Here is a 14,150-nt window from a genome sequence, read left to right on the forward strand (position 1 = left end):
ACACACACACACACTAACCAGACCTGGTCAAATACTTTTTACTATACTAAAAAAAAAAACGAAAAAGTACTGCTTATTCCTTTATCCAGCTTGTCTGCTGTGATGTTTGGGGCTCACCTGCACACTTTCAGCAAGAATGGTAACCGTTATTTATTTCTAGATACAGTATTATGATCATTATTACTCTGAGCTAAGAAATAAAGGTATTTACCAACTTTTTGCATATTTTAACAGCATCCTGACTGTTTAAATTAGACATTTAAATAAAATCGAAAACTGTCCTTCCAGCCAGTATTGTAAGAATAATAATGATGGGTTTATTTAGAAAAACTCTTGATTTAAGCAGCATTTCAGGCATGATTTACGAGAATTAGGACTAGGTGTCATTTTAATGTGCTTCCCTCTCTCACCTAAATTTAATTGATTATTAAAATAACAGTGCAGGAAGTCCCATCCATCTGAACACATTTCAGAAAAACTGTAGCTGTTTGACTCAGGTTTGATTCACAAACACATGCATGGCTTCACGCTGCATTATTCTCTTTAAGGATGTGTACAAAGTGTGTACTCAATAGGGCTTTGTATTAGTTTGTGCTTTTCAAAGTGTGTTGAAGTGGAGCTTTTTAAGAGCTTTACAACACAAGTACAAAATATCAGGACTGCCTGTTCTTTTATTTATATTAAATGAGAACTGTTATGTTTATATTTATAAGCTGCAGTTAACAAGCTGTGGGGGCTTTTAATGGGGACAGAGGTTGCAAAACATCACCAAAGTGTTAGCCGGGATTATTTTTAACTTTTTTAAGTTACTTTTTTCCCCCCATTTGTGAAAACAGAAAAAAATAATCACTTTTCTAATCGTTGTAATGCTCATCTCAGTCACAAGAGACAGAAGTGCAGCTCTCCATGTTATAAATAGGACTTAAAGCATTAATGTTTTCCTCCAGAGTGCATGGAGAAATCAAAACTCACATATTTTCAGGAGAGAAATCGATTTAGATCAGACTTAGAAAATGGATCAGCAGAAAAGTAATCTAAGGCAAAAACACAAAAATATGAATACATTTTTTTAAAAATAAGTCAATTCCTTCTAATTTTTTAAGCCAAAATGAAACAAAAGTCCTTGACAGGATCAGAAAAATAGGAAATCTATGCATCTACATCCATGACAAACTCCATCTGCTGAGGAAGATCATGAGATGTGGTCGAAAGCTCTTGTACAGCTGCTAAATGAATAAAGACCTTGTGGTTAGATTGTTACACAGTAGTGTAAACCCTAACAGACAGATTAAATAATAAACACAGAGAGGATGATCCTGATATTTTGCACATCATTTGAAAGCACAAATTATCCCTGAATGCTGCTGAGTGCACACAACACATCCTGCGTTACTTATTAAAAAAGAGAGTCACACACACCTGTACTGTAGAAACTTCCCAACAGTGAAGCAGCTTCACTGATCAGAGTCACTTCCAGACACCTTCGTCAGTATACTGAGTGTGAGAAAGTGTGTGTGTGTGTGTGTGTGTGTGTGCAAGAGAGATTGTAATTTATGTGTTAATGATGATTGTGATTTTGTGTGTGTGTGTGTGTGTGTGTGTGTGTGTGTGTGTTTGTGTGTGTGTGTGTGTGTGTGTGTGTGTGTGTGTGTGTGTGTGTGTGTGTGTGTGTGTGTGTGTGTGTGTGTGTGTGTGTGTGTGTGTGTGTGTGTGTGTGTTCGTCCATACACACAGCATCATTTGCATCACCCCAGTGCTCGGACTGCGACACGCTGACTCACCTCAGGGAGAAAACAATGACCTGTGTCACAAATACACATACACACACACAAACACAAAGACACACAAACACACTCTCTAAGGTCTTCTGAGGATACCTCATAAGTAAAATCTGGATTTAAAGTTTTGTGTCTCCCTCACCCAGTGTTTGTTTTGTTTCATGAACTCTCTCCGTGGATAAAGTGTGTGAGTAAGGGCTTCACTCTGTCTCTGTACGGTTATCTCAACACAAACACATGTCCGCCTCCCTCCACCACGCTCCTCCTCTTCTTCTTCTGTCTGCAGTCTCCTTGTGCTTTGTAAAGGCGAAAGCAAAGAATGTTTCCAACAAACACTTTTTTGTAACGACTTTAAACAATAAAGTGTAAAAAGTGACATTTTTCCACTGTGGGTTGGGTGGTGATTACAAAAACTAACAATTTGTTTTGCAGCTTAGAAAAAGTTAACAGAGAGGTGGGTGTGTAGAATTATAATAAGAGATGTGGAGTTCCAGTGCTTTGTTGTGCTTTATTCACCTCGTTTGGCAAAAAATGAACTGAAAACATCACTTACTTTGCATAATTATTTCCCAAACGTTACACAAGTACAACAAGACTTTTTAAAAATCTGCACCTCAGGAGGTGTTTCAGGAGGCCAAAATGTAGAGGAAAATACCTGTTAAAAAGATATAAATAATGTATTTATTTAGACAGCGTTGCTTCAACGTTGCTAGAAAAATATCACAAATGTGTCAAATATTTATAACAAATGACTTAACTCTCTGAACCCCACCATCCCCGGGATTGAAACATTTGTTTTCTTAAAGTTGTCGTCAACAAAACACAGTTTATTGTAACTGTAAAACCGGGCTTTTGATTATGAATATTTCCATTAGAAAAAGTAACCAAATCAAAGCTTAAAATCGTGATATTTCTGTCAAAATCACTTTATTCTACATGTCTCAGTTAAAACTTTGCCAAAAGTAAACCATTTGGAATAACTAGATCCTGTTAAAAACATTAAATATTGCTCCTCAGTGACACTATGAAGCCATGATTGATTCTGCTGAGAACTGCAGGCTGTTTACACAGAGCTGAGAGGAGAGGACAGGAGATGTTCTAAAAATGTGTAAAAAATATGTATAACATGTAATCTTTTAAAAAAATCAAAAAGGAGGCAAGAAGAAAGAAGGTGAGAAAAATTCTGACATCAGAGAGGGAAAGTTCATGTGATGTTGAAAACTCGAGCCTCTTCTTCTGCCCAGGTAGATCACTTTGGTGACGGTCGACTCAGTGGTCATGACGTTTTTTCTGACCCCCTCGTCGGTCCCAATGTCTTCATCGCCCATCTTTTTTCTCACCTATTGAAAAGGAGGGAGATTCTTTATTCAAACTGACAGTTAAACTCTCTAAAGCTTTGGCGAACAGTTATTTTACTGTGAACACACAACCATAATTAATAATGTTTACTGATCATTGTAATTTTAACATTGTAGCATTTTATATTCTGTATTAGGTTCGTTTCTCCCTTTCTCGAACCCTCTTTGTCGTATTGAACTGTGGCCAACAAAAACCAAAACAAAAATGTGACAAGTTAATGATTACCCAGTGAAAACTAATGCTTATGATATTTGGTTAATATTTTAATGTATAAAGCAAAAATATTACATTCATTCACCCCATTATCTCTTATTGATAATCTATAAAAACGTGATTATTTATGCACAGAAATTAAACTGTCTTCATAGTCTTGATAGATGCTTTAAAAATTATATAAATTGCAATCATCAGTTGCAACTTTACAAAAATCATCCAAATGTTTATAAATTGTTGGTAATCATTAATGAATACTTGTTATAGTATGAAAAATATATATAATAATTATAAGTATTATAATATGTATTATAATTATTGATTATTATTATTATAAAATATAGCATTACTAATCATTAGTAAAAATGATTATCATTGTTTATAACAGTAAAATAACTATTAATTAAAGTTTAATTTACTTTTTTTTAAAATCATAATTTAAAATCCTATGAGGGTGGACATGTACCTTGACAAACAGGTCGCGCAGGTGTTCATTCTCTGTGTCAGATGTTGCGAGCACCTCAGCCATTTTCACAAACATACTCGATCCTTTGGTTGTCATCCAGGCCACAAAGTCTGCCAGCAAACAAGCACAGCTTCATGTTTGCTGCTGTCACTTTTTATTTTTAAAGTTAAATCTTTTAATATTACCTGGTCTTGCAGGATAAAAGACAAGCATGTCATTAGTCCACGGTGACAGCAACTTCTTTATGTAGGCTCTGTGATTACATTCTTCCATCTGTCTGTTAAACTGAACCATGAGCTGATGATTTCTCCCTTTGTCAGCTGACACACCGGTGTCTTCCATGCCTATAGACAGCAAATTAGACATGAAGGGTCATTCCTGTTATTCAAAAATATTTCTGTTCAACATTACCTATAAAAATACACCGTTTATCATAAAAAATAACCTGTAAAAACAGGCATTATTGATGAAATTTGAACTTTCCAACAGTCCCTGAAAAGATCATCAGTTTTGAAAGTTTCCACACGCATGAACAGAATAATGCTCTTTAAAAATTATATTATTATTTAAAAAAATGTACTGAGCATTTTTTCATAGTAGTTGGTGGTTCATGATTTCACCATTTCATTGGTGCAACTTCTACAAGATCAATAAGTATAAAAGTATAATCACAACCAGTTTGTTGTGTTGAATTACATCTGATCAGGTGTTGTAAAGAGCAGCTGAATTCTACTCACTTCCTCTGCAGGCGTCAATCATGAAAATTTTTGGTTTGCCCTTCATCTTGGGGCAGTTTTGATCATTAAAGCACTGAATGATTTCCTCCACTGCCATGGTGTTGTTAAATGGATCGAAGATGACATTACGGTGTCCATGAGAAGAGGTCACCACAAGCACACAGCTGATGTTCTCATGACTGCGGTTGATTCTGTCTCTGAAGGATCTCAGTTTTTCTCTCATTTCCTAATTCCCCATAAAAGAAATATTAAGGAAAAAGTAAAAATAGTGTGACATTATTGCACATTTATCAATAAGGTAAACTTGTAGATAAAGTAGTTTATTTTTATAAAATAATTTAAAAACATTTTTATTGATTTATTGATTATTTTTAAATCATACTGTTCAATTTAAGAACTCAACTCTGTAAATAAAATTTTCAAAAGGTTTGCTGTTACAGTAAGATCAATCAATGGGTCATATACTGTGTTTATGCATACTTTTTTATTTTCTGTTTCCTCTACCAGTCCTTTTTGTGAAGTTTATAACATGCTCACAGTAGAAAGCCATACCTGGACAGATCCGTCAATCATAACGTTGGATGCAAAACCAAAATCCTGGAAAAACGTTTTCATTATTTGAAGGTCTCCTTCGGCGCCTGTATTTCCCTTCTTCACACACAACATCAATGCTTCTCGTTTTCCACTCATGTCGTATCTCTCCAGCTGCTAAATGACAAGAAAACGAGCTATTTCTTAACACAACCTAGGCTTTATAAAATCCAATTTATTTATCTATTTTTTATTAAAAAGAAAAACCTACCATGTTGGAAGCAAAAGCCATCTCTTCCTGTCTGAGTCACGTCCTCTTCGGTGCCTTTGTGTCTCCAGCGTTGTGTTTTGACTGATTGTTCTTTGAGGTTGGCAGCAGAAAACGTCTCACTGTCAACATCTTGGAAGCAAACTGGTTTATCCTCATTACACAGGTTTCTTTCACTTTCAAATTTAGCCACACTTTGGCTGGGGGGACGGCATCTAGACTGATAGCACTGTCACTGCACTGAAGTGATGTATATAGGTATATAATAATAATAATAATAATAATACATTTACACATTTATGTGACTTGGTCCAAGTTATTTTGTTTGTTTTCTAATAACAGAACTAGAGTTGTATAACATCGGACACTAATTTGACAAAAAGTGTACTGGATCAGAATCACAGACTCGTATATATTAATAGAGCAAAATGCACGAAAAAATACCAAAACTAAGAGACTCTCCTCCTCCCAAAAACACCCCCATAGTGTGTGAGTACACGCAGCTTATTGCGATCCATATTTACGTTCGTTGTTTGGTGTTGACTTCTAGTGGCTGTAGTAATTTTGACATAAGCAAAGTGACTTAGTATAAAAAGCGACAAAGGCCGAAGAGGCAGGTGGCAGGGGGGCTACGGTTGGATGGGTCAAACGTGTATGTGCCCCACATGAAACTAGAATTCAACGTTGATTTATTTAAACTAAACATAACGTCAAGATCTCCCGCCTTAACCACAGTATAGGTCGTTTGTCAATACCAACCACAACGACACATATGAGAATTTCTCTGTACAGAGCGGAGCAAGGCGTTCTAGAAAATACCTTGCACATCATTACACATACATGTACGGTTCATGTATGCAAAAAAAAGCTACAGTTTTGTAGAATTTAGGCTACAAGACAGTTTAAACAGAAAAGAAAATGTATGTTAATGCCGGAAGTGTTGTAGTTACAAGGATGACGTGACTACTACATAAATGTATGGTTAGCTGCTTTAAAAAAAGGCTTGTTAAATTTAGGCTACAAAACCACTGATATAAGGAGAGAGAGGAGCTATCGCTAGCTAACAGAACTGAATAACGTATAAGTAGAGGAGATAAGCAATAAAGGCGCTTGAAGAAGGAGAGATATATAAGTGCTTAAGCAAAACTATCGTAGGTGTAAAAATTTCCTCTGGGGAAATTCTGAAAGGGCCACGGGGGCTACTGCCGGTATGTGTACACTATGATGAGATTCTTCAGAGATTTCAAACTATGCCCTTTAACCTCAAAATGTGTGTGTGTGTGTGTGTGTGTGTGTGTGTGTGGCGAAAATCGCATAAAGTTACCTGTGTGCGTGTTTGAAGCATGTGTATGCATGTGTGAGGAGTGTCCGCGCTTACGCGCATGTGTGTGTGTATGTATCTGTAACTGTAATCACTTCAAAGATCAAAGGCAATCAGATCAAAGCAATCAACAGAATTAACTGACACCTGTTCCGGCTCAGTGACAGCAGAGGTGGAAAGACTGGAATTTCTGGCCTCGAACAGAAAGCATTTTTGGCAAAACTATAATATCTATCATTGATCCGACTTCACTTTGAGCGTCCTGAGTTATTCCTGAACGTCTACATATGTTTTTTTTTTCAAGAAAAAGAAGTGACATTGTATGGTTTGTGTGTAAAGATGTTGTGCCTTCCATATTTGCTTTTGATAAGAGCTGGTAGTGTGGTTTTTTTTCTTTACAATAGAAGTGACAACATACCAAAAAGCACGCAACGACCCGGCAGTCATGTGATTCAAGAACATCACGCATCACTGACTGGAGTTACTGGAAGCCAAAGATAACAAATATTTCTCGTTAGCCGGGGCATTCAGAACATCGCGTTCTATTGACGTAATCAGAAAATTCCAGACAAAAGAAAGGGGAAAAACTATTTTTGTCACTTGTTGTTGTCTGTGTATGTGTGTGTGTGTGTGTGTGTGTGTGTGTGTGTGTGTGTGTGTGTGTGTGTGTGTGTGTGTAAGACTTTCAGTTTCATCGAGATCACAGTCATGGCATTCAGGTCGAGTCCGAATTTAAACCCTGATAATATTTGACAGACATGCTTATATGAAAAGTTTATTTTCATCTTTTTGAGCCCCAAATTGTGACACTGGTTGATTTTATTAGTTTTGAGTAATTTTAATATACATGTTTTCCTGTGGACAAATTAGAAAACATCAAATTGTTTGAGAAGTTAGTAAGATCTGAAAAGGAAGTGAAACTCTGCTGTAAAAAGGTCGGCAATCTCGTCTTGTCTTTGGATATAATTGTGAAATGTGATTCCCGGAGAATAAATCCTTATTACATCGGTAATCCCTTCCCTTTTCGTTGAGTGCCATCAGATTCATTGTCTTGTTCTTTGGTTATGACTAGTAAGCAAATGTTTTTATGCTCAATAGCTTCCGTACCTGAAAACTGATTTGTTCTACTTCCTGTCACTACTGCCATTTTTATGACATTAAGAAATTCACATAAATATATATTTATGCTTTAGTATTTGAATGAATAAGGTTGATTCGTTTATTTTAAATAGCATTTTTGTCAAGCATTTTCACAGTTTTGCTATTGGATGAACAAATTACCTCCATATGTGACACATTCTTTAACAAAAATGTATTTGCTAAATAAGGAAAAGCAAAAATAGAAAAACATTGAAATTAGCTCCGTGTATGAGACATTTTTTACAAAATCAGGTAGAAGAAATGTAATCTTCTATATTTATTAGCTCCATATTTTAGACATTCTCTACAAAACCAAGAAAAACATGATTTTAACATTTCAATGGTATATTTCGTAATGAGCAAAACCATCAATAACATTATTTTTTATTTAAACCCTAAGAGACCTCAGGAACTAACCGTAGCTCTTTCATTAGCTCCATATATTCGAAATTCTATACATAAACAAAAACAAAATGTACTTAATTTATAAAAAAATGTTTTGAATCATCAAGTTGCTTTGTCAAAAAGGCAAACAAATTGGGTATCCGGCATGGATCAGGTAGTGACATTGCTAAACGAAAAAAAAAAAAATGCCAGTACAGCTTCACAAAGCTGCCAGTGCAAGACTTTAACACTTGATTATTAAAGAAGCCAGGAATGTTTTTATGTTTTCTGCTTCCTTGACACAGGTGTGGTTTCTATCTATAGAGTGATAGAAATGATGGCATTCCTTTCAGCTTCTGTCCTGTTTGAGGAGTGGCTCTGTAGTATTTAAGCTCACCTTTCAGTTTTGGTGCCCATAAAATCGAGGATTCATTTCTGTTACTTTCTGAAAGATTAGTTGTCAAAGATGGAAAATTACTCAAACCAAATCAGCACAAATGCTCGGTGGGCAAGACGGACATGGTCCGAATACGATGAGGAGACTCTCTGTCAGGGTGAATGGGACATCAAGCAGCAGAAATATGCAGCAGTCTGTCTGGAAGCAGTCGACACTGAACGTTTTCTCGCTCTAAGTCAAGCCAGATACTGTGAGACTTTAACGACATATGAAAGCCCAACTCACACATACATAGAGGAAGAAATGGCTCTGAGTCTTCAAGCAATGGTGATAGATAAACATCAACCACACAACATGATTGTAAGTATTATCTTTTTTAAATTTCTTTGTCTGTAGAAGCTGAAAGTCTGAGAGAAGAATCTGGTTCAAGAATCGGCTAAACTTTTGATATCCAACAGCTTTCAAACCCTGGAAAATAACATAATTTTAATCAAGGTAACGATCTGTTTCATTTGGTTGCTGATCAGAGATCCAGAGAGGCTGCTTGGCACGCAGCCACTCTGGATCTTCCTGTTAAATCCTGGTTAAAATCTACTGAATGAGACACTGGAAAGATGAAGGTAATGACAACAGCTGACATGTTTTCCAGGCTACTTCAAGACATCACCAAACTGTGTCTGTTTCTATGTTTTAACTGAGAGACCCCTAGTGGCAGAAAAGAACATGTTGTTCATTTAAAGTGTGGCTCTATTGAAAGTATTCTGGATAAGATTACACTGGAATACTTTGGCACTTCAGAAAAACTTGCTGATGACAATCAAACATGATGATTTAAGCAAGATCTGGAGTTATAAAAAGTGTCTTTGTTGTATAATTTCTAAACTATGTTTTGCAATGGGCATTGGATAAATTATACCCTCTGAGAGTTTAAGTCTCACTGAATCTTGACACTTTCCCTGTCGGTCCCAGAAATGAAAACAACTGCAGTGCTTTTATTTTGAAGGTGCACAGAAATGTGTTCGACCAAAACCCACCCAGTTACCTTGTTACCTTGCCAAAAACACGTATTGTTTTTTGCATTAAATCAATAAATTGCTGGTTTACTGCATAACATACATGCTCTATCTTGTTTTTTTGTGGTTTCAATGTATGTTATGTTTAAAATAAATGGAAAAGTGAGATAATGATCGTAGTTTTTTTTTTTTTTACTGCTATAGCCTATTTGACTTACTCCACATTAACATATCCTTATCATAACATGTATTCTTACTAGTAGCAGCTCAAAACCAGATTATTTCCTACTTTTTATTAAGCGATCATCAAGAAAGAAAATGAGAGTGACTGCAACTTATAATGTCAGCTTCCTTTTCTTTTCTTTTGCAGGCATACCAACCTGAGGAAAAGTACACGTTAGATGGAAAACGCATGGCTCTGATAATCTGTGACACATCGAGAGCTGGATGCCGGCACGACATCAATCGTGTGGTTAAATTCTGCGCCCAGAATGAATTTCACTGTTATCAGAATACCCAGTTCACCAAAGCGGTAAGATAACGTTTCCTTTACTTGCTTTTACTATTTTCTTCTTATTGGGCATAACATTGTTATCATTGTGTGTGAAGGGGCTAATGGAGGATCTGGAAGACTTTAAGAACATGCTGGATGGAGACGTCTGCTGCCTCGCAGTTTTTATCATGGCCCACGGAAGCCTCGGGCACATCCACGTGTCCGATGGCCATGTTGAGCTGCAGAGGATCTTTGAGACGTTTGACAATCGAAGATGCCCAACGCTGCGTGGAAACCCCAAACTGTTTGTTATACAAGCATGTCGAGGAGGTTTGTCATTAATAACACAACTGGAACTAAAATAATGCACCCATAAAGTGTTGATTGTTTTTGACAACATGCTATTTTCTCCTTTCTTTCTTGAAGTCCAGCAGTGTTCAAATCAGCCCTGCTTCGATGCAAGTGAGCCGCCAGGTGTTGATCTGGAGCAACTATGGCCATCGGAGTCGGATTCCTTCTTTGTCTATGCAGTGTGTCCAGGTGTTTTTTAAGGTTATATAACCCCCCAAAAATGAACATACAAACACAGAAAAAAGATTTTGAAACAGCATATGAAGGCAATTTAAGTTTGACTATTTTTTCGACTTAGTATTTAAAAAATAATGACCTAATACTTCAAAATAATGAGTTAATATCTGAAATTAATGAGTTAGTATCTTAAAAATATTTACTTAACATCTCAAAATAATGAGTTAGTATCTAAAAATAATGATATAGTATCTTAAAAATAATGACTTAATATCTCAAAAATAATGAGTTAGTATCATAAAATAATGAGTTAGTATCTAAAAATAATGATATAGTATCTTAAAAATAATGACTTAATATCTCAAAAATAATGAGTTAGTATCATAAAATAATGAGTTAATATCTTAAAATAATGAGCTAGTATGTAAAATAATGAGTTAATATCTGAAAAAATGGATTTAGTATAATAAATGACTTAATGTCTCAAAATAATGAGTGAGTATCATAAAATTACTTAATATCTGAAAATAATGAGTTAGTATCATAAAATAATGGGTTAATATCTGAAAAAATTAGTATCTTAAAAATAATGAGTTAATATCTGAAAATAATGAGTTAGTATCTCAAAAATAATGAGTATCTTAAAATAATAACTTAGTATTTGAAAATAACGGCTTAATATCTCAAAAATAATGATAGTATCTTAAAATAATGACTTAATACCTCAAAATAACAATTTTTTTCTCTCTACACAGGGAACCTGGCCATCCGTTACCCTGACACTGGCAGTCCGCTGTTTGAGGAGATGAACAATGTTTTCTCTCAGTCAGACTCTAAAAGCATATACGACCTCTTCACCATGGTGAGTACAAAATTCTGCTGCTGAGTGAGTGCAATCAAGACAAGGGCTGCAGTCATTTAGCCTTATGGTGCTTTACACCTAAAAGTCCAAGATTATTGTTAGTTCTTGTTCTACATTTTTTCTCTTTTTACATTTTAATCACTGTGGCCTTGTATTTCACTTCTCTGATAAATTATTATTTTTTTTTAATTGGAATAAAATGTCATTTATGTATACAACACTTTTCCAAGTGCCCACAAGTGTCATAAATGTTGCAGGAAATATTTTGATCTTCACATGTTATACATAATGAACTATTTACATTTTTACAACCTGTACTTAATAATAATAATAATAATAATAATAATAATAATAGTAATAATGATAAAATAAAAATAATAATAACAATTATAATAGCTTAAATTTATATAGCACCTTTCAAGAAGAGATTTTCAGTGAATATTTGTCACATGACGGTTCGTCTCAGCAGATTCAATCATGTCGTTCAAGTTGCACTGAAGAGCGCAACATTTTAAAAAAAAATTTTTTTTTACAGTATTATTTTTATTTTATTTTCTACTTATTCCAAATGGTTAATGTCATCATCTTATCTTCGTCACAAAAAAGGTTGTTAAAGAACATATTACGTAGTAATAGTTGTTGTTGAACTGAACACTGGAGCAGATGAATGACTGGTTCTCTGTATGTTTTAGGTGAATAACAGGCTGCAGAAGAGAATAGAGAGACATGGATACAAAACAGACCGAGCAGAACGTTCTTGGCAGATCGAGCAGAACCTGGTGATGCCTGGATTAGGACGGAGGAGAAAAACATCAGCACCAGTGGGAGGGCCACTGCATATTGTTGATCGTCTGAATAAAAAATTGTACCTGTAAGGAAATGGTCACAATGTTACTTGTGAAAATGTATAAAGACTCTCTATGTATGATTCAAAAAAGGTGACGTGCAAGTATTAGTTCAAGTTGGGTTTTTTCAGCTATGGGCTGGTGGAATGTTTGCCTCTTGGTTACACATTTGTGCTATTTTTAAAGTAGTAAAATGATTATAAAGTATTGATTTAGAAGTGATTTTTACTGATCAATTTTAAAGAATGTCTATAAATCAGAAATGTTTGCCCTCTATTGATGTTTCTATTATTTTCTATTGTATTAATTTACTAATCATTTGCCTTGCTTTTGTTTGACTTTCTGCGTTATATTGTATTATTGTGCTTTGTAAAGTTTGTTTTTATTTTTATATTGAACTTTTAATGACATATAAAGACATGTACAGCATGAATTGTATTTTTCATATTGTCTATGGAATAATACATGAAGTATCCAAAATAACAATTTACCATTTTTCAATAGAGGCCTACCAAATAATGACTTATTGTCTCAAAATAATGACTTCCTGTCTTTAAAAAAATGACTCCATACCTCGAAATAAGGACTTAGTATCTTAAAAAATGTCTTCATAACTTAAATAATGACATCATATCTTAAAAATGACTATTTACTTCAAAATAATGACTTCATATTTAAAAAAAAATTACTTTATACCTCAATATAATCTTATTAACTCAAAACCAATGACTTAGTATCTAAAATAATGACTTCATACTTAAAAATAATTACTTAGTATCTATTGTTAAAATATCTTGAAATAATAACTTTAAAATTATGATTTTGTGCACAGACATAACAGATGACGCATGCTCGTTATTATATTTCATATTGCACTTTATTCAGCTCTGACGAGTCAGAACTGGGCCGGGCTGAGACCTCGCCACTGTCACAGATCAACACTTATTGCTTTCAGGCTTTTGGTCTGCATGCGGCAGACCCATCTCAAGTATTCTCACACTGAAACTTTGTGTTTTTAAAAATGTCTGAATCTGTAAGTGTGTGTGTGAGTGTGTAAACCAAAGCTGCAGTAAGTACTGCACCTCCTGTCTCTAGCTGTGTGTGAAGAGTTAACGCTGAGTCATGGAATGGACAGAGGCGACACCACAGTGGAGGCATGAGGTTTCATACAACATTAAGGTCATAATCTGAGCAAACATAAGGGATAAAAACGACAATAATAATGCACAGCACGGTGATATCTCTCATCGTCTACATCACACAGGGACTTTACAAATAAAGGCCTTCACTCCAACATGATATATCAGTTATTACATATAATTTCAAGGCATTGGGAGCGTGCCTGGATATGGATCATTACAGTCTTGGAAAAAGCTCCAAACACAGACCGAAGCCGAGGCTGTTAACACGTCACTTTCTATGTTCTGTTAAGTGGAAGTTATTTGGAATTGCTCTGGAAGAAAGTTGATTTATTTCTCAGCACAAACCTCACTTTAGTAAGATTTCAAAATTGTTCCACAAGTAAATAATTCATTATTATCCTGTAAAAGCTGGCTCAATGAAAACATTTATATTAACAATCGATCAGAGGATTACATTTATTTGAAGGTTTTCACTCAGAGAATTAGGACTTCCTCTAAGCTTTTTTCAGCTCATTGTTTTGATTTTCTGGCTCGCAATTTTACTCTTTTGGTTCATTCTCAGCCATAGCTCTCATCATCAGCCGTAGCAGGCAGCCAAAAAAAACCTCCACTCTATTCTACCTGCCCAGCACAACACAAGAGACAGACAAAAGTCAAGTTTCTCAACAAAATG

General features: G+C 35.1%; 1 protein-coding gene across 1 annotated transcript; it reads left to right on the forward strand.

Moving 5' to 3' along the window:
- Nucleotides 1-9,817: 9,817 nt before the first annotated feature.
- Nucleotides 9,818-12,752, forward strand: LOC131993733 (caspase-14-like). The gene is made up of 5 exons (XM_059359740.1): nucleotides 9,818-10,139; nucleotides 10,217-10,430; nucleotides 10,527-10,640; nucleotides 11,384-11,490; nucleotides 12,183-12,752. Exons 1-5 carry the CDS (start codon nucleotides 9,948-9,950, stop codon nucleotides 12,363-12,365), a joined length of 810 nt encoding a protein of 269 aa, XP_059215723.1. The 5' UTR covers nucleotides 9,818-9,947; the 3' UTR covers nucleotides 12,366-12,752.
- Nucleotides 12,753-14,150: the final 1,398 nt, after the last annotated feature.

Source organism: Centropristis striata, chromosome 20 (genome assembly GCF_030273125.1).
Source record: "Centropristis striata isolate RG_2023a ecotype Rhode Island chromosome 20, C.striata_1.0, whole genome shotgun sequence".
Classification (NCBI taxonomy): domain Eukaryota; kingdom Metazoa; phylum Chordata; class Actinopteri; order Perciformes; family Serranidae; genus Centropristis; species Centropristis striata.